This window comes from Scyliorhinus canicula, chromosome 17, assembly GCF_902713615.1.
Source record: "Scyliorhinus canicula chromosome 17, sScyCan1.1, whole genome shotgun sequence".
Classification (NCBI taxonomy): domain Eukaryota; kingdom Metazoa; phylum Chordata; class Chondrichthyes; order Carcharhiniformes; family Scyliorhinidae; genus Scyliorhinus; species Scyliorhinus canicula.
The window spans coordinates 106,540,031-106,566,131 of NC_052162.1; the positions used below are offsets into that span (position 1 = coordinate 106,540,031).

Here is a 26,101-nt window from a genome sequence, read left to right on the forward strand (position 1 = left end):
TACATCTGCTCTGAGTGTGGGAAGGGATTTATTATCAAATCCCACCTACTGAGACACCAGAGAAATCACACTGGGGAGAGACCGTTCACCTGCTCAGAGTGTGGGAAGGGATTCACTCAGTCATCTGACCTGCTGATACACCAGCAAGTTCATGAGCAACTATAATGATTGGATTCTGATGTTAAATACATCCAGAATGGACACTGTCCATTGGGGTCTGTTTGTGCTCATGTTAATCAACTCCAGCCCAGTTATACATGTTAATATTCAGGACAAATGTGAAATAAATCAGTTTTGTCTTAAATACATAATGTGTGAGTCTTTTTATTATCTTGAAAGCAGTTTAGTTCCTTTTGACAAGCTCCCTCAAGCTCTTTGCCCTCTCCAGATTAAAGGTGTGTTAAAATATGCATCAGTTCAGAATTTAGTCCATTTACATGTCTCATGTCACCCAGGGGTCAATACTTGATGAAAATCTGCAGAAGCACGTTGGGATGTTTTCTCACAATAAATGTGTTCCAAAATACAAGTTGTTACTGTTTCATGACAGCCAGTTTGTGCACAGTAAGATTCCACAAATGGAAATCAGACTAATGGATTAATCTAGTTTTATTGGTGGTGTTAGTTAAAGCAGGAATGTTGGTCCCACTGCACCAGGTGAACTCCTTTGGACAGTATGTGGAGTTGTTGAGCTCTCCTGAACTGAGAGTGGAGCTGATTGAGCTGTTGGGCCTGCAGTGAGCTTTGAGGAACTGCTGTATGGGATCTTTCCTCTTCATTCACTGACTGCCAGCTGAAGTTGTTTCTGCAGCAAAATAGTTTAATATTGAGCATCAATCCCAATTTAATCTTTGAAAGCTGTAAAACAGAAAGATCATGTGTTCATTCAGCATTTCTAACCCTTCAGAATATTCCACAGTGATTCACAATCAATGGTGTGTTTTGGAAGGAAGAATGAGGAGACGCAATATAAACTAAATGGTCCAATTTTAAACGGCGCAGGAACACAGTGATCTGGGAGGGCTTGTGCACAAATCTTTGGCTGTGACAGAACAAGTTGATCAAGCCGTTATAAATATAAAACTAATCATGTCCTTGGTTTACTAATGCAGACATGGAGTATAAAAGTAAGGATGTTAAACTGAATCTTCATAAAACACTGATTAATCCACAGCTGAAATAATGTGTTCAAATCTGAGCCCCACACTTTCTCTCTCAAAAGCCCATTTATAAACCTCATTTTCCTGGGCCTTCCACAAATCACTTTCAATTATCTACTAGCAAAGGACAGCTATTCAAGGCAATCCCTCATGGGCACAGTGGTTAGCGCTGCTGCCTCACAGCACCAGAGACCCGGGTTCAATTGGATGACTGTCCGTGCGGAATTTGCACTTTCTCCCTGTGTCTGCATGGGTTTCCTCCCACTGTACAAAGAAGTGCAGGTTAGATGGATTGGTTATGCTACATTGCCATAGTGCCCATAGATGTGCAGGTTAGGTGGGATTATGGGAATGTGGTGGGTGAGTGAGTCCAGGTAAGGTGCTCTTTCAGAAGGTTGGTGCAGACTCAATGTGCTGAATGGCCTCCTGCACTGTTCGGAATTCTACGGTTCTATTTCCATTGGACGTCCAGCAAATCATTTTGGGTCTCAGCACTTGCTGGGACATCCTGTTTAACCTTTATTCAGACAGTTGGTTTTGGACATGAGATCTCCCCAACCAATCAAGTTTGTCTTGTTGGGGACGGCACGGTGGCATAGTAGACAGCACTGCTGCCTGCGGCGCTGAGGACCCGGGTTCGATCCCGGCTCTGGGTCACTGTCTGTGTGGAGTTTGCACATTCTCCCTGTGTCCGCATGGGTTTCACCCCCACAACCCAAAGATGTGCAGGTTAGATGGATTGGCCATGCTATATTGCCCCTTAATTGGAAAAAAATAATTGGGTACTCTAAACTTATAAGAAAGAAAAAAATGTTTGTCTTGGGAGAACAGTGGTGTGTGCAGTGGTTAGCACTGCTGCCTCATGGCGCCAAGGACTCGGGTTCGATCCCATTCCCCGTGGACTTTGTGCATTCTCCCCGTGTCTGTATGAGTCTCAGCCCCACAACCCAAAGATATGCAGCATAGGTGGATTGGACACACTAAATTGCCCCTTCATTGGAAAAAAAAATATTTTTAAAAGTTTGTCTTGTTTCAAGGTCTGTTAGAGAGATAACAGGCCCACACTGTCCTGTGTTTGACAACCCAGGAAGCTTTCTTCATAAGGGATAGATTCCCATAATATTCAACACATTTCTGAATCTTTTATCAGGTTATTAGACAATGATTTCTTACAGATGTCCCCACCCTTACAGATGTCCCCACCTTGAAAAGGGGATCCTTCTTGACTTTTCACAACTGATTTCTGACTAACCTCACTATTTCTAAGCTATGAGCTGGTCTTCCTAATCTCTTGATGACAGACTGTAGATTTTTTAATATATAGTTTTAAAATTTCGAGTACCCAATTCATTTTTTTTTCAATTAAGGGGCAATTTTAGAGTGGCCAATCCTAACCTGCACATCTTTGGGTTGTGGGGACGAAACCCACGCAAACACGGGGAATTTGTGCAAACCCCACGCGGACAGTGACCCAGAGCCGGGATCGAACCTGGGACCCCAGCGTCGTGAGGCAGCAGTGCTAACCACTGCGCCGCTGTGCAGCCAATGACAGATTGTAGATAACATGCTAATGGTACTGGAATAAACATAATTAGCAACACAAACCCTTGAGTTGCCACCAAGAATAAATGTCAAAATGTTTCCACTAAAATGTGATAAATCTCGACTTAGATTCATCCTCCCCTACATCCATCCTGCGGATATTTTCCAACTGATTCTGGACCATCTGCAATTTAACTTGCCCTTTCTGAATCTCTTTAGAAATCCTATTGTGGATAGACTCACAATCACCCTCTTCTCCAATTCCCAGGATATCTGTCTGCCTATTTCCTCTGCTAGACAATCTACCAGCCGTTCTCTATGTCAATATCATTGTGTACTCCTGGCTTCATTTAGGAACATCTACATTCGTGTTTAACTCAGACTGTGATCCCACTCCTAACACTACTTGTAAGATTTAGGTCTGGGAGTCACAGATTATCCGAAAAGAATGTTGAGTTCAGAAGAGATTTTAAAATAGGTTATTGTGAAGCCACAGTTAAATATGATGCAGAACCTAAAGGTACAGAAAAACAAACGACCCCTGACAGGTGAGAACGGTTTACCAGTCCCAGAGGACAAAGGGATGGATGACGCAGAGTGAGAGCTGGTCTCTATAGCTGGTAGCAGCAGTCTCCTCTGAACGGTTAACTGGTGTGAGCCAGAATGAGGATGTTGGGCTGAAGCCAGTACGGATCACTTCAAAATCTCCTTGCTCTCAAGAGTCTGTTTTAACCTTTACGCAAACAGTTGGTGTCCGTATGAATCATAAGATCCAATCGTATCAGGGTATTGAGGCAGCACAGTAGCACAAGTGGATAGCACTGTGGCTTCACAGCGCCAGGGTCCCAGGTTTGTTTCCCCGCTGAAGTCTGTGTGCGGAGTCTGCACATTCTCCCCGTGTCTGCGTGGGTTTCCTCCGGGTGCTCCGGTTTCCTCCCACAGTCCAAAGACAGCAGGTTCGGCGGATTAGCCACGCTAAATTGCCCTTAGTGTTCAAAAAGGGTTAGGAGGGGTTATTGGGTTACGGGGCTAGGGTGGAAGTGAGGGCTTAAGTGGGTCGGTGCAGACTGGATGGACCAAATGGCCTCCTTCTGCACTGTATGTTCTATGTCTATGTTGTTCTATGCCTTGTTTCAGGGTCTGTGATAGAGACATGTCCTTGGCAGAGATAACAGGCCTGTCCTGTATTTGTCAACCAACAAGCTGCTATGGAACAGGAGTAGGTCATTCAGCTCCTCAAGCCTGTCCCACCATTCAAAGAACATAAGAACTAGGAGCAGGAGTAGGCCATCTGGCCCCTCGCGCCTGCTCCGCCATTCAATTAGATCATGGCTGATCTTTTGTGGACTCAGCTCCACTTTCCGGCCCGAACACCATAACCCTTAATCCCTTTATTCTTCAAAAAACTATCTATCTTTACCTTAAAAACATGTAATGAAGGAGCCTCAACTGCTTCACTGGGCAAGGAATTCCATAGATTCACAACCCTTTGGGTGAAGAAGTTCCTCCTAAACTCAGTCCTAAATCTACTTCCCCTTATTTTGAGGCTATGTCCCCTAGTTCTGCTGTCACCCGCCAGTGGAAACAACCTGCCCGCATCTATCCTATCTATTCCCTTCATAATTTTAAATGTTTCTATAAGATCCCCCCTCATCCTTCTAAATTCCAACGAGTACAGTCCCAGTCTACTCAACCTCTCCTCATAATCCAACCCCTTCAGCTCTGGGATTAACCGAGTGAATCTCCTCTGCACACCCTCCAGCGCCAGTACGTCCTTTCTCAAGTAAGGAGACCAAAACTGAACACAATACTCCAGGTGTGGCCGCACTAACACCTTATACAATTGCAACATAACCTCCCTAGTCTTAAACTCCATCCCTCTAGCAATGAAGGACAAAATTCCATTTGCCTTCTTAATCACCTGTTGCACTTGTAAACCAACCTTCTGTGACTCATGCACTAGCACACCCAAGTCTCTCTGAACAGCGGCATGCTTTAATATTTTATCGTTTAAATAATAATCCCGTTTGCTGTTATTCCTACCAAAATGGATAACCTCACATTTGTCAACATTGTATTCCATCTGCCAGACCCTAGCCCATTCACTTAACCTATCCAAATCCCTCTGCAGACTTCCAGTATCCTCTGCACTTTTCGCTTTACCACTCATCTTAGTGTCATCCGCAAACTTGGACACATTGCCCTTGGTCCCCAACTCCAAATCATCTATGTAAATTGTGGGCCCAACACGGATCCCTGAAGGAAACCACTAGCTACTGATTGCCAACCAGAGAAACACCCATTTATCCCAACTCTTTGCTTTCTATTAATTAACCAATCCTCTATCCATGCTACTACTCTACCCTTAATGCCATGCATCTTTATCTTATGCAGCAACCTTTTGTGTGGCACCTTGTCAAAGGCTTTCTGGAAATCCAGATATACCACATCCATCGGCTCCCCGTTATCTACTGCACTGGTAATGTCCTCAAAAAATTCCACTAAATTAGTTAGGCATGACCTGCCCTTTACAAACCCATGCTGTGTCTGCCCAATGGGACAATTTCTATCCAGATGCCTCGCAATTTCTTCCTTGATGATAGATTCCAGCATCTTCCCTACTACCGAAGTTAAGCTCACTGGCCTATAATTTCCTGCTTTCTGCCTACCTCCTTTTTTAAACAGTGGCGTCACGTTTGCTAATTTCCAATCCACCGGGACCACCCCAGAGTCTAGTGAATTTCAGTAAATTATCACTAGTGCATCTGCAATTTCCCTAGCCATCTCTTTTAGCACTCTGGGATGCATTCCATCAGGGCCAGGAGACTTGTCTACCTTTAGCCCCATTAGCTTGCCCATCACTCCCTCCTTAGTGATAACAATCCTCTCAAGGTCCTCACCTGTCATAGCCTCATTTCTATCAGTCGCTGGCATGTTATTTGTGTCTTCCACTCTGAAGACCGACCCAAAAAACCTGTTCAGTTCCTCAGCCATTTCCTCATTTCCCATTATTAAAACTCCCTTCTCATCCTCTAAAGGACCAATATTTACCTTAGCCATTCTTTTTTGTCTTATATATTTGTAAAAACTTTTACTGTCTGTTTTTATATTCTGAGCAAGTTTACTCTCATACTCTATCTTACTCTTCTTTATAGCTTTTTTAGTAGCTTTCTGTTGCCCCCTAAAGATTTCCCAGTCCTCTAATCTCCCAGCAATCTTTGCCACTTTATATGCTTTTTCCTTCAATTTGATACTCTCCCTTATTTCCTTAGATATCCACGGTCGATTTTCCCTCTTTCTTCCGTCCTTCCTTTTTGTTGGTATAAACCTTTGCTGAGCACGGTGAAAAATCGCTTGGAAGGTTCTCCACTGTTACTCAGCTGTTCCACCATAAAGTCTTAGCTCCCAGTCTACCTTAGCTAGTTCTTCTCTCATCTCATTGTAATCTTCTTTGTTTAAACACAAAACACTAGTATTTGATTTTACTTTCTCAACCTCCATCTGTATTTTAAATTCCACCATATTGTGATCGCTCCTTCCGAGAGGATCCCTAACTATGAAATCATGAATCAATCCTGTCTCATTACACAGGACAAGATCTAGGACCGCTTGTTCCCTCGTAGGTTCCATTACATACTGTTCTAGGAAACTATCGCGGATACATTCTATAAACTCCTCCTCAAGGTTGCCTTGACCGACCTGGTTAAACCAATCGACATGTAGATTAAAATCCCCCATGATAACTGCTGTACCATTTCTACATGCATCAGTTATTTCTTTGTTTATTGCCTGTGCCTGCCCCACCATATCGTTACTATTTGGTGGCCGATAGACTACTCCTATCAGTGACTTTTTCACCTTACTATTCCTGATTTCCACCCAAATGGATTCAACCTTATCCTCCATAGCACCGATGTCATTCCTTACTATTGCCCGGATGTCATCCTTAAATAACAGAGCAACACCACCTCCCTTACCATCCACTCTGTCCTTCCGAATAGTTTGATACCCTCGGATATTTAACTCCCAGTCGTGACCATCCTTTAACCATGTTTCAGTAATGGCCACTAAATCATAGTCATTTACGATGATTTGTGCCATCAACTCATTTACTTTATTCCGAATACTACGAGCATTCAGGTAAAGTACACTTATGTTGGTTTTTTTACCTCTGTTTTGAATCTTAACATCTCCAGTTTTATTCCTTTTGTTATTACTGGGCCTATTCACTGAGCTCCCCTCAGTCACTGTACCTTGTACTGTCGCTCTTTTAGATTTTTGACTATGTCTTCTCTGCCCTGCACTTTTCCCCTTACTTCCTTTTGCTTCTGTCCCTGTTTTACTACCTTCCAACTTCCTGCATCGGTTCCCATCCCCCTGCCACATTAGTTTAAACCCTCCCCAACAGCTCTAGAAAACACCACCCCATGGACATCGGTTCCAGTCCTGCCCAGGTGCAGACCGTCCGGTTTGTACTGGTCCCACCTCCCCCAGAACCGGTCCCAATGCCCCAGGAATTTGAATCCCTCCCTCTTGCACCATCTCTCGAGCCACGCATTCATCCTATCTATCCTGACATTCCTACTCTGACTAGCTCGTGGCACTGGTAGCAATCCTGAAATTACTACCTTTGAGGTCCTACTTTTTAGTTTAACTCCTAACTCCCTGAATTCCGCTTGTAGGACCTCATCCCGTTTTTTACCTATATCGTCGGTGCCTATGTGCACCACGACAGCTGGCTGTTCACCCTCCCCCCCCCCAGAATGTCCTGCAGCCGCTCCGAGACATCCTTGACCCTTGCACCAGGGAGGCAACATACCATCCTGGAGTCTCGATTGCGCCCACAGAACCGCCTTATTCCCCTTACGATCGAGTCCCCTATCACTATAGCCCTGTCATTTTTCTTCCTGCCCTGCTGTGCAGCAGAGCCAGCCACGGTGCCATGAACCTGGCTGCTGCTGCCTTCCCCTGGTGAGCCATCTCCCTCAACAGTATCCAAAGCGGTATATCTGTTTTGCAGGGAGATGACCGCATGGGACACCTGCACTGCCTTCCTACTCTTGCTCTTTCTTTTGGTCACCCATTTTCTATCTCCCTCAGTAACCTTCACCTGCGGTGTGACCAACTCGCTAAACGTGCTATCCACGACCTCCTCAGCATCGCGGATGCTCCAAAGTGAGTCCATCCGCAGCTCCAGAGCCGTCAAGCAGTCTAACAAGAGCTGCAACTGAACACACTTCTTGCACGTGAAGGAGCCAGGGACAGTGGACGTGTCCCTGAGCTCCCACATCACATACGAGGAGCATGACACGGGTCTGGGATCTCCTGCCATGTTTTAAACCCTAGGTAAACTTAAACAACTAGAATTTCAAAATAAAAATAAATAAATTAGACAATGAAAAGAAAAAGAGAGACTACTTACCAGTCACTTACCAGGGTTAAAAAGCACCTCCTCACACTCTGCACCGAATTACCTCACTGCACCAAATTACCAAGTTTCAATCCCCACTCTGGATGAGGCTCACTCCGGATGTGTCTCCTGGAAAAGTGCTATCGCCTATGTGTCTCCTGGAAAAGAGCAAGTGAATGGCCGTTCCCCAGTCTGATTTGTGATCTAACTTTGGCCCATATCTCTTAATATCTTTGCTTAACAAAAATCTAACTTTACAGCTTTCTTGACAAGACAGAGTATGTGAGCTAATTCTAATATTCCATGAATGTCTGAAGATTTTATAAGGTCATTAGTGATTTCTGGCAGTCTGTTATTTGGATTGAACTTGTTTCGATTCCCGTGCCGAGGGGATTTCTGTCCCAGGCAGGAGTGTAACATTTAGGAACTCTCGATTCTCCACCAATTCCCATTCCTCTTCTTTCTGCTGGATAATAGAAATATCACTGTATGTAATGTTCAAGTCAGTAAGAATTGTCAGCAAGGATTAATCTGCATTTTCTAATTGGAAATGTTAATTAGTGGACCCTCTCAGACACTAAATTGTAGAGTTCATACTGAAGATCAATTTTGATTAAAGTAAAAAGGTCTGAATCTTATTGTAAACTCATTTTAGATGCGAGTTCCTGAATTATGTGGAAAGATCACACACAGCGGTTCTTAAAGGGACACTGCAGCCCCAAGAACTCAATCAGCTATAGATCCAGAATATTAAACTCCAGTCCAGTTACAGGGATTATTAACCTCAACAGAAATAAATCACAACTGTCAGAATGAACATGGTTCAGTCCCGGATGTAGTTAACAGCAGCAATAACAGAATCCATTCCCTATAGTCACTTGTGAACTCGCTGGTGTGTCTGCAGGCTGGATAACTGAGTGAATCCCTGACCACACTCAGAGCAGATGAATGGCCTCTCCCCAGTGTGAACTCGCTGATGTACACTAAGGTTGTGAGAAGACTTGAACATCTTTCCACAGGAAGTACAATTGTATGGCCTCTCCCCACTGTGAACTCGCTGATGCACACTGAGGTTGGAAGAAGACCTGAATCTCTTTGCACAGGAATTACAGCTGAATGGTTTCTCTCCTGTATGAATTCTTTGATGTGTCCGCAGATCATAGGATCCAGTGAATCCTTTCCCACACTTAGAGCAAGTGAATGGCCGTTCCCCAGTGTGAACACGCTGGTGTCTCAGTAGGTAGGCTGACTGGATGAACCCCATCCCACACTCGGAGCAGGTGAATGGCCTCTCTCCAGTGTGAACTCGCTGGTGTACCTTTAAGTGGAATGAAGACCTGAATCCTTTTCCACAGGAAGTACAAGTGAATGGCTTCTCTGCAGTGTGAATTTGCTGGTGCTTTTGCAGGTCAGAAGATCCAATAAATCCTTTTCCACATTCAGGGCAGGTGAACGGCCTCTCCCCGGTATGAACTCGCTGGTGTCTCAGCAGGTAAGCTGACTGAGTGAATCCTTCCCCGCACTCGGAGCAAGTGAAAGGTCTTTCTCCAGTGTGAACTCGCTGGTGTGTGAGCAGGTTAGATATCTGGGTGAATCCCTTCCCACACTCAGAGCAGGTGAATGGTCTCTCCCTTAAGTGAATGCACTGGTGTGTTAGCGTGTTGGATAACTGATTGAATCTCTTCCCACACTTGGAACACATGAACAATCTCTCCCTGGTGTGAACTCGCTGGTGTGTCAGCAAGTGAGAGAACTGAATAAATGTCTTCTCACATGCAGAGCAAGCGAATGGTCTCTCTCCAGTGTGAGTTCGCTGGTGTGCACTAAGGTTGGAAGAAGACCGGAATCTCTTTCCACAGGAAGTACAGCTGAACGGTTTCTCCCCAGTGTGAGTTCGCTGGTGCGTTTGCAGGTCCGAGGACCCAGTGAATCCTTTCCCACACTCGGAGCAAGTGAATGGTCTCTCCCCAGTGTGAACCCGCTGGTGTCTCAACAGGTAGGCTGACTGAATGAATCCCTTTCCACACACAGAGCAGGTGAATGGCCTCTCTCCAGTGTGGACTCGCTGGTGCACTTTGAGGTGGAATGAAAACTTGAATCCCTTGCCACAAGAAGTACAGGTGAATGGTTTCTCCTCAGTGTGAATTTGCTGGTGCTTCAGCAGTTCAGAGGATCCAGTGAATTCTTTCTCACACTGAGAGCAAGTGAATGGCCTCTCACCAGAGTGTTTTCGCTGGTGTGTCAACAGGTTGGATAACTGAGTGAATCCCTTCCCACATTCAGAGCAGGTGAACGGTCTCTCCCCAGTGTGATTTCGCTGGTGTGTCTGCAGGTTCGATAACTGAGAGAATTCCTTCCCACATTCAGGGCAGGTGAACGGCCTCTCTCCAGTGTGAGTGCGCCGATGAATTTCCAGCAGAGATGGATAATTGAATCCTTTCCCACAGTCCACACATTTGCACCGTTTCTCCATGGTGCGGGTGTCTTTGTGTCTCTCCAGGTTGGATGATCAGTTGCACCCTGGTCCACAAAGAGAACACGTGTACACTTTCCTCCCACTATGAATGGTGTGATTTTTGTTTCAGGCTGTGTAACTTGTTGAATCTCTTTCCATAATCAGTTCACTGGAACACTCTTCCTCAGGTTTGTGTTTGTGTATCAGTGCTTATCCAGTCACATTGATGTTAAAAAAGGTCTCCCACACACATTTTTCCTTCCACATTCAAAGTCTGATGATATTCAGGTCCCCACAAATTGAGTGACCGTCAGATCTTGTTGTGATGTTTAGTTTGAATCTCCCGTTTGAAAATCCTCCACTTCTAATTCTCTGCAAGAAGTTTACAAAAGTCATCACTGTCAGTACGGGATATAAATTCAGAATAAATAATTCTGCATTCTGTGGAGCATTCCTTTCCTCTCTTGTTCCCCAAAGTTGCGAATCCCCATCCCACAGATTCTCCCTCCTCCCTGTGCTGAAATCCAAACAAGGTGTTGAACAATTCTTTCTGTATCTTTTTAACAAATTTGTACTGTTAGGGATAACAATATGTTTGGTTATTCACTTCAGACATTAGTCGTGACTAAACATTATTCTGAAACCCTCTGACCAACCCATACAGAATAGCAGACAATAAACTTACTCTATGGAGATTCAATGAGCAATGGTGAAGTTGGTTTTGCCAAACTTTCCAAGGTTACCTTTCTTCTTTCCCTCTCTAACTACGTTAAATCTGGTATCAGTCTCTTGGTCCATTCTGGTTCTCTTTCTATGGTAAAAGGCAGGAGGTTGACAGGAGATGTGAGGGAAAACCTTTTCAGCCAGAGGGTAGTGGGAGCCTGGAGCTCGCTGCCTGAAAGGTCGGTGGAGGCAGACATCCTCAGTATTATTTAGATGATGTCTACATGCGATGTCAAGGCAATGGTCAAGTGCTGGAATAGGGGATTAGAATATTTAGGTGGTAGTTTTCGCAGATGCAAAGGGTAAGAGCTTTTTCTGTGTTCTAGATCTCTATGACGAGTTAACTCCAATTAAATACGGAAAAGACTGAAGACACTGCTTTCAGTCGCTGCTCAAATCCCCATTCACTAGATACCAGCTTCAACCCTCTCCCTCTCCCTGGGAACATTCTGAGATCATCGATTTTACAGTGCAGAAGGCCATTTGACCCATCAAGTCTGCACCGGCTCTTGGAAAGAGCACCCTACCCAAGCCCACACCACCCTATCCCCCATAACCCCACTCAACCAACACTAAGGGCAATTTAGCATGGCCAATCCACCTAACCTGCACATCTTTGGACTGTGGGAGGAAACCGGAGCACCCGGAGGAAACCCACGCACACACTGGGAGAATGTGCAGACTCCACACAGACAGTGACCCAGCCGGGAATCGAACCTGGGGCCCTGGAGCTGTGAAGCATTTGTGCTAATCACTATGCTACCGTGCTGCCCTAAGTCAGTCAGGTCTCGGATGACCGTCAGACCTTATATCTTTGTCATCACTCAGGCGTCCTGTTTGTGTCTGTCCTGATGAGATTTGTGGCATAGTGGATAGTGAAGAAGATTATATAAGATTGCAACAGGATTTTGACCAATTGGGCCAGTGGGCCGATGAATGGCAGGTGGAGTCTAATTTGGATAAATGTGAGGTGATGCATTTTGGTAGATCAAATCTGGGCAGGACCTACTCAGTTAATGGTAAGGAGTTAGGAGAGTTACAGAACAAAGAGATCTAGAAGTACAGTTTCATAGCTCCTTGAAGGTGGAGTCGCAGGTGGACAAGGTGGTGAAGAAGGCATTCAGCATGCTGGTTTTATTGGTCAGAATATTGAATACAGGAGTTGGGACATCTTGTTGAAGTTTTTGGACATAGACATAGAATTTACAGTGCAGACGGAGGCCATTTAGCCCATCGAGTCTGCACCGGCCTTTGGAAAGAGCACCCCACTTAAGCCCACACCTCTGCCCCATACCCGTAACCTAGCAACCCTACCCAATCTCTTTGGACACTAAGGCCAATCCACCTAACCTGCATACCTTTGGACTGTGGGAGGAAACCGGAGCACCCGGAGGAAACCCACGCAGACACGAGGAGAATGTGCACACTCCGCACAGACATTGACCCAAGCGGGAATCGAACTTGGGACACTGGTGCTGTGAAGCAACAGTGCTAACCACATGCTACTGTGCCGCATCCCTCTATACCCATCCTATCCATATGTTTGTCAAGATGCCTTTTGAGCGCCGTTAATGTATCTGCTTCCAGAAGTTGTACAAAAGATTGGCAAGACCACACATGGAATACTGTGTTCAGTTCTGGTCAAGCTATTATAGGAAGGATATTGTTAAAGTAGGGAGAGTGCAGAAGAGATTTACGAGGATGCTACCAGAACTTGATGGTCTGAGTTAGAAGGAGAGGCTGGGACTTTTTTTACCTGGAACGTAGGGCTGAGGGTTAATCTTATAGAGGCCTATAAAATAATGAGGAGCATAGATAAGGTAGATAGTCCACATCTTTTCCCAATGGTAGAGGAGTCCAGAACTAGAGGGCATGGGTTTAAGGTAAGAGGGGAGAGATATAAAAGCGATCAGAGTGGAAATTTCTTCACACAGAGGGTGGTGAGCATCTGGAACGGGCTGCCAAAAGCAATGATAGAACAAAGAACAAAACAGCACAGGAACAGGCCCTTCGGCCCTCCAAGCCTGTACCGGTCATGATACCAACCTTTGCCAAAACCCTCTGCACTTGCTTATGCATATCCCTCTATACCTATCCTATCCATGTGTTTGTCAAGGTGCCTTTTGAACACCGTTAATGTATCTGCTTCCACAACCTCCCCTGGCAACGTGTTCCAGGCACTGCGTAAAAAACCTGCCTCGCACATCTCCTCTAAACTTTGCCCCACTGACCTTAAACCTACGCCCCCTGGTGACTGATCCCTAAACCCTGGTAGGGGCGTGTACAATTGTCTTTTAAAAAGCAGTTAGACAGTTACATTGGCAGGGCGGGGTATAGAGGGATATGGGGCAAATGCAGGCAAATGGGACTAGCTTAGTGATGGAAACTGAGCAGAATGGACAAGCTGGGCCAAACTGCCTGTTTCCATGCTGTAAACATCTATGACTATGGGTTTGAGTCGAAAAGCTTCGATACCCTGTCACTTTTTTCAGTGATGTGGAGATGCCGGCGTTGGACTGGGGTGAGCACAATAAGAAGTCTTAAAACACCAGGTTAAAGTACAACATGTTTGTTTCAAACACTAGCTTTCGGAGCACTGCTCCTTCCTCAGGTGAATGAAGAGGTATGTTCGAGAAACATTTACACAGACAAATTCAAAGATGCCAAACAATGCTTGGAATGTGAGCATTAGCAGGTAATTAAATCTTTACAGATCCAGAGATAGCGGTAACCCCAGGTTAAAGAGATGCGAATTGTCTCAAGCCAGGACAGTTGGTAGGATTTCGCAAGCCCAGGCCAGATGGTGGGGGATGAATGTAATGCGACATGAATCCCAGGTCCCGGTTGAGGCCGTACTCATGTGTGCGGAACGTGGCTATAAGTTTCTGCTCAGCGATTCTGCGGTGTCGCGCGTCCTGAAGGCCGCCTTGGAGAACGCTCACCTGGAGATCAGAGGCTGAATGCCCTTGACTGCTGAAGTGTTCCCCGACTGGAAGGGAACATTCCTGCTTGGTGATTGTCACGCGATGTCCGTTCATTTGTTGTCGCAGCGTCTGCATGGTCTCGCCAATGTACCATGCTTCGGGACATCCTTTCCTGCAGCGTATGAGGTAGACAATGTTGGCCGAGTCGCACGAGTATTTTGGAGTAGTCCATGGTGAGTCTGATGGTGGGATGGAACTTATTGATGTCATCGTGAAGTCGTTTTAGTGATTCTTCGCCATGGGTCCAAAGGAAACTGCAACTCCTCCGCTTCATTCTGGATCACAACGTCTTCACCTTCGACAGCAAGTTCTTCATCCAGATGCACGGAACAGCCATAGGGACCAAATCCGCACCTCAATACGCCAACATCTTCATGCACAAGTTTGAACAAGACCTCCTCACCGCACAGGATCTTCAACCGACGTTAGGCACCAGATACATCGAAGACATTTTTTTCCTTTGGACCTACGGCGAAGAATCACTGAAACGACTACACAATGACATCAATAAGTTCCATTAGGACCATAGATTGAGGCTTCCGGTGGCAGTTATGCAGCAATAAGCCACACAGGTGGGAGCTCCCGTTTTAAAGAGATTTTTCGGCTCTTTTGAGAGCCCAAAACGGAAATTTTTCGACGTCTCCCGGTGGGGGAAGGTGTGCTGAACGACTTTCCCTGCAGTCCATGACTCGAACTCGGAGTGGAAAGGTGGAAAAAACAGCAGCAGCTCCTCAGAAAAAACGGGGGAAGGGATCCAAGATGGCCACCGACAAAGCTCCAGGGGAGTGGAGACTCTGGGCCCATAAACAACAAACTGATCTCCTGCGCTGCTTTAAAGAATTCAAGGATGAAGTACTGAGCTCTCTGCAGGAAACAAACAGAAGGCTGTCAGAGATTCAGTCCACCCAGGGTGCTGCCATCAAGAAGTTGCAGACGCAGGCCATTGAACGAGAGGAGGAGGCCGTGGTCCTCGTGAGTAAGGTGGAGGGGCACGAAGCACTCCACAAGAAGTGGCAGGAACGCATCGAGGAGCTGGATCACCGCATGAGGCGGAAAAACCTGCGGATCTTGGGCCTTGCGGAGGGGCTGGAGGGATCGGACCTGACAGCCTATGTGGCTGTAATGCTGGGTTCGCTAGTGGGGGACTGGTCTCTCCATCTGCCCCTGGAGCTGGAGGGAGCACACAGAGTACTGGCCAGGAGGCCTAAGGAGAATGAACCCCCGCGTGCGGTGCTGGTGAGGTTCCACCGGTTCAGTGATCGGGACTGCGTGCTGCGCTGGGCCAAGAAGGTGAAGAGCAGCAATTGGGAGAATGGGGTAGTGCGGATCTACCAAGACTGGAGTGCGGAGGTGGCTAAGCGGCAGTCCGGATTTAATCGGACGAAAGAGGTGCTTTATAGAAAAAAGATAAAGTTCGGAATGTTGCCGCCCGCGCGCCTGTGGGTAACTTATTCGGACCGGGACCATTATTTCGATTCCCCGGAGGAGGCGTGGGCCTTCGTGCGGACGGAGAAACTGGACTTGAACTAGGGGTTGGGGGTTGCGAGGTCGGCTGTAAGATATTAGTGCTGGATTCGGCTGTTGCTGTGTTCTCTTTTTCTTCTGTTTTTTTTTTCTTCTTGTTTTAGTACTTTCGCAATTTTGATATGGTTATTTACGGGGGGGTTGTTCTGCTATGTTTTTGTTTTTGTGCTTGGGGCATTGTTTGGGCTGTGTATCTTGCGGGGAGGGTCGGGGGGGGGTATGTTGTATTCTATGTCGGAGTGGGGGTATGGAGGGGGGCTGATATTTGGGAGCTGCGTCAGAAGGGTGTGGTGGGGCAGGGCGAAAGCGCGGGCTTTCCTCTGGTTTCCCGCGCTGCGAGGCTGGGGGGGCGGAGATGGTGACGGGGGAGGTGGGGCCTTAACTGGTTCTTCCCCGCGCTGGAGCGGTGCCAGGAGGAGGGATAGATTGGGGGATGATCCCACTTCGGGAGGGGTCGGGCTATTGGCAGGAGTTTCCGGGGTCAGCAGAAGTTAGCTGACCCACGGAAGTACAATGGAGGACGGTTCGCGGCTGGGAGGGTTCCTAGCCTGGGGGGGAAGGGAGGGGGGGAAAGGGGAATACCGGGTTGCTGCTGGTAGGGTCAAGAAGGAGCTGGTGGGGGCTGGGGGGACAGAGGTGAGGGGTTGTCGCTATGGGGACGGGGTCGAGCAGGGGACGCTGGCCTGGGGCGGGCAGTCGACGGGCTATGGCTAGCCGACGGGGGAGGGGGGCGGGACGCCCTCTGATCCGGTTGGTCACCTGGAATGTGAGAGGGTTGAATGGGCCGGTGAAGCGGTCAAGGGTACTGGCTCACCTGAAGGGGCTAAAGGCGGATGTGGCAATGCTTCAGGAGACCCACCTGAGGGTGGCGGACCAGGTCCGCCTGAGGAAGGGATGGGTGGGGCAGGTTTTCCACTCGGGGTTGGATGTGAGGAACCGGGGAGTGGCGATTCTGGTGGGGAAAAATGTGTTGTTTGAGGCATCGGAGGTGGTGGCGGATAAGGGGGGTAGGTATGTGATGGTTAGGGGCAGGCTACAAGGAGAGAAGGTGGTACTGGCTAGTGTGTATGCCCCAAATTGGGACGATGCGGGCTTTATGAGGCGTATGTTGGGACGGATCCCGGATCTGGAGGCGGGAGGTCTGATCATAGGGGGGGACTTTAATACGGTGTTGGATCCTTCACTGGATCGGTCCAGCTCTAGGACGGGTAGGAGGCCGGCGGCGGCCAAGGTACTGAGAGGGTTTATGGATCAGATGGGTGGAGTGGATCCATGGAGGTTTGTGAGGCCGAGGGCACGTGAGTACTCTTTCTTCTCCCACGTACATAGGGTCTACTCTCGGATAGATTTCTTCGTGGTGAGTAGGGGACTGATTCCGAGAGTGGAGGAGGCCGAGTATTTGGCCATTGCAATCTCTGACCACGCTCCGCATTGGATAGAGTTGGAGATGGGAGAGGTGCGAGACCAACGTCCGTTGTGGCGGTTGGATGTGGGGTTGTTGGCGGAGGAGGAGGTGTGTAGGAGGGTCCGGGCAAGTATTGAGGGGTACCTTGAGGTGAATGATACGGGGGAGGTTCAGGTGGGGATGGTCTGGGAAGCCCTGAAGGCAGTAATTCGTGGGGAGCTGATATCCATCCGGGCACACAGGGAGAGGAGCGAGAGGAGTGAGAGGGATAGACTGGTGGGAAAGATGCTGGAGGTGGACAGGAGGTATGCAGAGGCACCAGAGGAGGGACTGTTGGGGGAGAGGCGCAGCCTGCAGGCTAAATTTGATTTGCTGACCACTAGAAAGGCTGAGGCACAGTGGAGGAAGGCACAAGGGGCAGTGTACGAACATGGTGAAAAGGCGAGTAGGATGCTGGCTCATCAGCTCCGTAAGCGGGATGCGGCTAAGGAGATTGCTGGAGTGAGAGACAAGAGTGGGAATGTGGTGTGGAAGGGGGTAGAGGTGAATGAGGTCTTCAAGGACTTTTACGGGGAACTGTACCAGTCGGAGCCAACGGGGGAGAGGAGGGGAATGGAGAGGTTCCTTGACAGGCTTTCTTTCCCGAAGGTGCAGGAGGAGAAGGTGGAGGGGCTGGGTGCGCCGATTGAGCTGGAGGAGCTAGTTAAGGGGATCGGGCAGATGCAGTCAGGGAAGGCACCGGGGCCGGATGGGTTCCCGGTGGAATTTTATAAAAAGTTAGTGGTTCTAGTGGGCCCCTTGCTGGTGCGGACACTCAACGAAGCGTGGGAAGGGGGGACTTTGCCCCCGACGATGTCACGGGCGCTGATCTCGTTAATTTTAAAGAAGGACAAGGACCCCCAGCAGTGTGGTTCATACAGGCCCATATCTCTCCTCAATGTGGATGCTGAGGTGCTGGCAAAAATCCTGGCCACCAGGATAGAGGACTGTGTGCCAGGGGTTGTGCATGAGGACCAGACAGGTTTTGTGAAGGGAAGGCAGCTGAACACGAATGTGCGGAGATTGCTGAATGTCATTATGATGCCGGCGATTGAGGGGGAGGCAGAGATAGTGGTGGCGCTGGATGCGGAGAAGGCCTTCGATAGAGTGGAGTGGGGGTACCTATGGGAGGTGTTGGGGAGGTTTGGATTTGGTGAAGGGTTCATTAGATGGGTAAGGCTGCTATATGAGGCCCCGATGGCGTGCGTGGCCACGAATAGGAGGAGGTCGGAGTACTTCCGGCTTTACCGAGGGACCAGGCAGGGTTGCCCCTTGTCCCCCTTGTTGTTTGCACTGGCAATCGAGCCGCTGGCGATGGCATTGAGAGATTCAGAGAGGTGGAGAGGCTTGGTGCGAGGTGGAGAGGAACATAGGGTGTCGTTGTATGCCGACGACCTGTTACTGTATGTGGCGGACCCGGTGGGAGGGATGCCGGGAGTGATGGAGTTACTAGCCGAGTTTGGGACCTTCTCAGGTTATAAATTAAACTTAGGCAAGAGCGAGGTGTTTGTGGTGCACCCTGGAGACCAGGAGGAAGGAATTGGTAGGCTCCCGCTTAGGCGGGCAGGGGAGAGCTTTAGGTACCTGGGGGTGCAAGTGGCCAGGGACTGGGGGACTCTCCACAAGCATAACTTTACCAGACTGGTAGATCAGATGGAGGAGGAGTTCAGGAGGTGGGACATGCTGCCATTGTCGTTGGCGGGGAGGGTGCAGTCCGTCAAAATGACAGTGCTTCCGAGGTTCTTGTTCCATTTTCAGTGCCTGCCCATATTTATCCCCAGGGCCTTCTTTAGGAGAGTGACCGGCAGTATTCTGAGCTTTGTGTGGGCACATGGGACTCCGAGAGTGAGGAGGGTATTCCTGGAGCGAGGAAGGGATAGAGGCGGGCTGGCACTGCCCAACCTTCTGGGGTACTATTGGGCAGCCAATGTGTCAATGGTGCGTAAATGGGTGATGGAGGGGGGAGGGGCAGCGTGGAAAAGAATGGAGATGGCGTCATGTAGAGGTACAAGCCTGGGTGCCATGGTAACGGCACCGTTGCCGCTCTCCCCCAAGAGGGTTACCACGAGCCCGGTGGTGGCGGCGACCCTAAGAATCTGGGGACAGTGGAGACGGCATCGGGGGGAAACAGGGGGCTCGATGGAGGCTCCACTGGGTGGCAACCATCGGTTCATCCCGGGGAACACGGATGGGGGATTCAGGGGATGGCAAAGGGCGGGCATCAGCAAATTGAGGGACCTGTTTATTGGCGGGAGGTTTGCGGGCCTGGGGGAACTGGAAGATAAATTTGGCCTTCCCCAGGGGAACATGTTCAGATACCTGCAGGTAAAGTCGTTTGCTAGGCGACAGGTAGAGGGATTCCCTTTGCTGCCCTCGCAGGGGACGATGGACAGAGTGCTTTCGGGGGTGTGGGTAGGAGAGGGGAAGGTGTCTGACATCTATAAGGTAATGCAGGAGGTGGAGGAGTCGTCAGTGGAGGAGCTGAAGGCTAAATGGGAGGAGGAACTCGGGGAGCAGATAGAGGATGGGACTTGGGCGGAGGTCTTGGAGAGAGTCAACTCCTCCTCCTCATGTGCGAGGCTTAGTCTCATCCAATTTAAGGTGCTGCACCGGGCCCATATGTCCGGGACTAGGATGAGTAGGTTCTTCGGGGGTGAGGACAGGTGCACCAGATGTTCGGGGAGTCCTGCGAACCACGCCCATATGTTCTGGGCATGCCCAACACTGGAAGAATTCTGGAAGGGGGTGGCGGGGACGGTGTCGAGGGTGGTTGGATCCAGGGTGGGGACTCGCGATTTTTGGGGTTGGGGTGGAGCCGGGAGTGCAGGAGGCGAAAGAGGCCGGTGTCCTGGCCTTTGCGTCCCTAGTAGCCCGTCGAAGGATTCTGTTACAATGGAAGGATGCAAGGCCCCCAAGCGTGGAGACCTGGATCAGTGACATGACGGGATTTATAAAATTGGAAAAGGTCAAATTTGCCCTGAGAGGATCAATACAAGGGTTCTATAAACGATGGCAGTCTTTTCTGGACTTCCTGGCTCAGAGATAGGTAACTGGGTCAATAGCAGCAGCAACCGGGGGGGGGGGGGGGGGTGCATTATTGTAGTGTTTATTCTGTAACTTTATAGTGTGTTGATTTGCGTTGTTGTTAAAATGCTGGGTTGTTCATGGGGATGGGGCGAATGTATATGATTGTTAATATTATTGTTATTTTCGGTATTTTACTAAGGTGCGTTATTGTTGTATAAAATCAAAATTTATCAATAAAAATTATTTTAAAAAAAAAAGTTCCATTAGACTCACCATGGACTACTCTCCAAAATTAGTTTCATTCTTGGACACACTCGTCTCCATCAAGGACGGTCACTTCAGCACTTCGCTTTACCACAAGCCCACAGATAACCTCACGATGCTCCACTTCTTCAGCTTCCACCCTAAACACATTAAAGAAGCCATCCCCTATGGACAAGCCCTCCATATACACAGGATCTGCTCAGACGAGGAGGAGCGTAACAGACATCTACAGGCGCTGAAAGATGCCCTCGTACGAATGGGATATGGCGCTCGATTCATCGATCGATAGTTCCAACGCGCCACGCAAAAACTGCACCAACCTCCTCAGAAGACAAACATGGGACACAACCGACAGAGTACCCTTTGTCGTCCAGTACTTTCCCGGAGCAGGAAACTACGACATCTCCTTTGCAGCCGCCAACACGTCATCGATGAAGATGAACATCTTGCCAAGGTCATCCCCACACCCCCACTACTTGCCTGCAAATAACTGCGCACCTCAAACAAACCATTGTTTGCAGCAAACTACCCAACCTTCAGAACAGCGACCACGACACCACACAACCCTGCCATGGCAATCTCTGCAAGACGTGCCAGATCATTGACACGGGCAACACGGTAGCATGGTGGTTAGCATAAATGCTTCACAGCTCCAGGGTCCCAGGTTCAGTTCCCGGCTGGGTCACTGTCTGTGCGGAGTCTGCACGTCCTCCCCGTGTGTGCATAGGTTTCCTCCGGGTGCTCTGGTTTCCTCCCACAGTCCAAAGATGTGCGGGTTAGGTGGATTGGCTATGCTAAAATTGCCCGTAGTGTCCTAAAAAGTAAGGTTAAGGGGGGTGTTGTTGGGTTACGGGTATAGGGTGGGTACGTGGGTTTGAGTAGGGTGATCATTGCTCGGCACAACATCGAGGGCCGAAGGGCCTGTTCTGTGCTGTACTGTTCTATGATACCATCATTACATGTGAGAACACCACCCACCAGGTACGCGGTGCATACTCGTGCGACTCGGCCAACCGTTGTCTACCTCATACGCTGCAGGGAAGGATGTCCCGAAGCGTGGTACATTGGCGAAACCATGCATACGATGCGACAACGAATGAACGGACATCGCACGACAATCACCAGGCAGGAATGGAATGTTCCCTTCCAGTTGGGGGACACTTCAGCAGTCAAAGGCATTCAGCCTCTGATCTCCGGGTAAGCGTTCTCCAAGGTGGCCTTCAGGTCGCACAACAATGCAGAATCGCTGAGCAGAAACTTATAGCCAATTTCCGCACACGAGTACGTCCTCAACCGGGACCTGGGATTCATGTCGCATTACATTCATCCCCCACCATCTGGCCTGGGCTTGCAAAATCTTAACAACTGTCCTGGCTTGAGACAAGTCACACCTCTTTAACCTGGGATTACCCCTATCTCTGGATCTGTAAAGATTCAATTACCTGAGGCGTTGAAGGCAGTAGTGAGGGGGGAGCTGATCTCAGTTCGGGCTCACAGGGTCAGGGCGGACAGAGCAGAAATGGACAGATTAGTTAGGGAAATTTATCGCATAGACGAGGAGCATGCGGGGTCCCCGGGGGAGGACCTACTCAGAGAGAGACGGAGATTACAGGCGGAACTGGGAGTGCTATCCACGAGTAGGGCCATGGAACAACTTAGGAAGGTGGGGGGAGTGGTGTATGAGCCTGGGGAGAAGGCCAGCAGATTGCTAGTGCAGCAACTCAGGAAGAGGGAGGCGGCCAGGGAAATAAGTAGAGTGATTGATAAGGAGGGGAGCAGAGTGGAGGACCCGGCAGAACCGAATAAGGTATTCCGGGACTTCTATAGTAAGCTGTATGCTTCAGAACCCCTGGAAGAGCCGGAGGAGATGAAAAGGTTCCTGGACGGGCTAACATTCCCAAAAGTAGGCGGGGGACTAGTGGACGGGCTGGGGGCCCTGATTAGAGCGGAGGAGGTATTGGGGGGCCTAAAGGCCATGCAGTCGGGGAAAGCCCCGGGGCCGGATGGATACCCAGTAGAGTTGTACAACAAGTTCTCGGAGATAGTGGGACCGGTCTTGACTAGGGTTTTTAATGAGGCAAGGGACAGAAGGACCCTGCCGCCGCCGATGTCGCAAGCCACCATCTCGGTGATATTGAAGCGGGACAAGGACCTGGAATCCTGCGGGTCATACAGGCCAATCTCCCTGATCAATGTGGATGCCAAGCTCCTGGCAAAGGTCCTGGTGATTAGAATTGAGGACTGCGTACCGGAGGTGATTGGGGACGATCAGACAGGGTTTGTGAAAGGCAGGCAGCTGACAGCTAACTTGAGAAGATTGCTTAATGTGATCATGATGCCCCCGACGGGCAAGGAGGTGGAGGTAGTGGTGGCAATGGACGCTGAGAAGGCCTTCGACCGGGTGGAGTGGGGCTATTTGTGGGAGGTGCTTGGACGGTTTGGGTCAGACTATTGTACCAGGCCCCAAAAGCTAGCGTTAGGACGAACAGGGTAATATCAGATTATTTCAGACTACATCGCGGGACCAGACAGGGATGCCCACTCTCCCCGTTGCTGTTCGCGTTGGCCATAGAGCCATTGGCGATTGCGTTGAGAGCTGCGAAGGGGCGGAAGGGAATGACTGGGGGTGGGGGGTGGGGGTGGAACATAGGGTCTCTCTCTATGTGGACGACCTGCTCCTGTACGTGTGGGTCCCACTGGCCGGGATGGAAAATATACTGGAAACATTGAGGAAGTTCGGCCGGTTTTCAGGGTACAAATTAAATATGGCCAAGAGTGATATGTTTGTGGTGCAGGCAAGGGGCCAGGAGAATAGACTGAAGGAGCTGCCATTTAGACTGGTTGAGGAAAGTTTCCGGTACTTGGGGATACAGGTGGCACGAGACTGGGGCAGGTTGCACAAGTTAAATTTGACTAGAGTGGTGGAACAAACGAAGAGGGAGTTTCGGAGATGGGATGCAGTCCCGCTGTCGCTGGCGGGGAGGGTGCAGACTGTAAAAATGACAATCCTCCCTAGATTCCTGTTCATCTTCCAGTGCCTCCCGATCTTTATCCCACGGAATTTCTTCAAAAGGACTGGCAAAATCATCATGAGCTTTGTCTGGGCGGGAAAATCCCCGCGGGTGAAGAAGGCGATGCTTGAGAGGAGTCGCAGCGAGGGAGGGCTGGCATTGCCGAGTCTGATCAACTACTACTGGGCGGCTAACATAGCCATGATAAGGAAGTGGATGGTGGGTACGGGGTCTATCTGGGAGCGGGTGGAGGCGGCTTCGTGCAGGGGCACCAGTTTGGAAGCCCTGGTCATGGCTCCCCTACCGCTGTCGCCGGCCAGGTACTCCACCAGCCCTGTAGTGGGGTGGGTGGGCGATATGTTCCTGGAGGGGAGCTTTGCGAGTTTGAGGGGCTTGGAGGAGAAATTTGCGCTGGTAAGGGGAAATGACTTTAGGTACTTACAGATGCGGGACTTTGTCCGCAGACAGGTCCCATCCTTCCCACGCCTCCCACCAATAGAGATCCAAGACAGAATAGTCTCTAGAGGAGAAGGAGGAGAGGGTAGAGTCTTGGATATTTACAAGATGCTCATGAAGGGGGAAAGAGTCCCAGATGGAGGAACTGAAACTCAAATGGGAGGTCGGGCTGTGGGCAGAAGCCCTGAACAGGGTAAACTCAACAGCAACATGTGCCAGTCTCGGCCTGATTCAATTTAAGGTCGTTCACCGGGCCCACATGACGGTAGCTCGGATGAGCAAATTCTTTGGGGTAGAGAACAAGTGTACTAGATGCGCGAAAGGACCAGCGAACCACGTTCACATGTTTTGGGCATGTCCTAAGCTTAGGGGGTACTGGGAGGGATTTGTGGGGATCATGTCTCGGGTGCTCACCACCAAGGGTGGTGATGAGTCCAGGGGTGGCAATTTTCAGGGTTTCGGAAGACCCAGGAGTCCAGGGGGAGAAAGAGGCCGATGTTCTGGCCTTTGCTTCCCTAATAGCCCGGAGGCGAATACTGCTGGCATGGAGGGACTCAAAACCCCCGAAGACCAAACTATGGCTTTTGGACATGTCAAGTTTTCTGGGTATGGAAAAAATTAAGTTCACCTTGAGGGGATCTGTACTGGGGTTCGCCCGAAGGTGGCAACCATTCATCGACTTCTTCGCGGCGGGAGAGTGAACGTCAGCAGGGGGCGAGGGGGGGTGGAAGAGATTCGAGTAGGAGGGATAAATAGGCAGGGAGTGTCTATGGGAGAGGAGCGGGCTTGGTTGGATTGGATTGATTGGTATGGTTGGATTGAAGTGTTGGTTTTACATTGATGTTTGCACATTTTTGTTTTTTTTGTTATCTGTAACTATTTACAATGCCGAAAAATACGTCAATAAAATTGTTTGTTTAAAAAAAAGTTTCAATTACCTGCTAATGCTCGCATTCTAAGCATTGTCTGGCATCTTTGAATTTGTCTATATATATATGTTTCTGGAACATACCTCTTCATTCACCTGATGAAGGAGCAGTGCTCCGAAAGCTAGTGTTTGAAACAAACATGTTGGACTTTAACCTAGTGTTGTAAGACTTTTTTCAGTGATACTCAAGTTCTGCAACAACCGAACAACACTTTAAGACTCTCCTTAAAACTCTGCAGTGGGTTATGCATCGGATTTGCGGCGTTTGCAAAGATGGCAGCACGGACTCCTTGAAGCTCATTGCTCCCATTAAAGGTACAGTAAGATGTCTTATGACACCAGGTTAAAGTCCAACATGTTTGTTTCAACCACTAGCTTTCGGACCACTGCGCCTTCCTCACCATTAAAGGTGGCAGCCAGAGATGCGCTCGCAATGCCCCGCATAAAGATGGTGGTCGTTCACTTGGGCCTGTTTCCGGTGAACGGAGACGCGGCTCCGAAATTCATTCCCCGTTTGCTGCTAAAGCGCGATGGTAATTCTTTCATTCGGAGTTACAAATCGCCACGGTATGTTTATAAAGCCTGCCCACCACTCCGCTGGCTCTATTCCTCCCCCGAACCGCCCACAGACACCGTTATTCAACTGTTGTCCGTTATTACTTCGCTCCACGCAGCTCCAGCCACAGCATGCACAGCGCATGCTCTATTCATAGCCTGGTACTACGCCTGCGCGAACAGGGCTCATTCGCAGCTGCGGCGGATGCAGGGTACACACTAAGCCATTGTACTTCATGTTTTTAATGATTATTAATGATTGGCATTCAAATTATTAACTCGATTGATGGAGCAACTAACCAGCACGCCCCTTCCCCATAGTTTTGTCCGAGATGAACTTTACAACAGTAGGAATTTCGATAGTTAAATGTCAACGTACTGGAGTCTGGGAAGATGGAGTGAACAAGTGATTTATTACCCCCGTACCCATGAACACAACAGTTAAACTACCTCTAAACTAGAATGTACTGACAGTGGGTCAAATATTTTGGCTAGATTGCTGCATTTTTAACCAATGGGAAAACTGATCCGTGTGCTATTCTGACAGTAAATGAGATGATCAAGTGAATCTATTTCTATATTAAAGCAAATCACTGCAGATGCTGGAATCTGAAACCA

At 48.9% G+C, this 26,101-nt stretch overlaps 1 protein-coding gene across 5 annotated transcripts; it reads right to left on the reverse strand.

Moving 5' to 3' along the window:
* Window positions 1-292: 292 nt before the first annotated feature.
* On the reverse strand, window positions 293-25,614 carry LOC119952481 (zinc finger protein 271-like). 5 transcript variants are annotated; one of them, XR_005457869.1, is made up of 3 exons: window positions 25,330-25,614; window positions 8,136-8,578; window positions 293-858 (listed from the first exon to the last, which is right to left on the reverse strand). XR_005457869.1 is itself a non-coding variant. In XM_038776274.1 (3 exons), exon 2 carries the CDS (start codon window positions 10,583-10,585, stop codon window positions 8,987-8,989), a length of 1,599 nt encoding a protein of 532 aa, XP_038632202.1. In that variant the 5' UTR covers window positions 10,586-10,939; window positions 25,330-25,614; the 3' UTR covers window positions 293-858; window positions 8,136-8,986. The 5 variants fall into 5 exon arrangements, 4 of the variants coding, with proteins under 4 accessions (XP_038632202.1, XP_038632203.1, XP_038632204.1 ...); XM_038776274.1 differs by having other exon boundaries at window positions 8,136-10,939; XM_038776275.1 differs by having other exon boundaries at window positions 8,125-10,939.
* Between the last annotated feature and the right edge of the window lie 487 nt (window positions 25,615-26,101).

What these genes read in the sequence shown, in the direction of transcription:
- LOC119952481 (XM_038776274.1), bottom strand. Translation starts at nt 10,585, where the DNA reads ATGGAGAAACGGTGCAAATGTGTGGACTGTGGGAAAGGATTCAATTAT.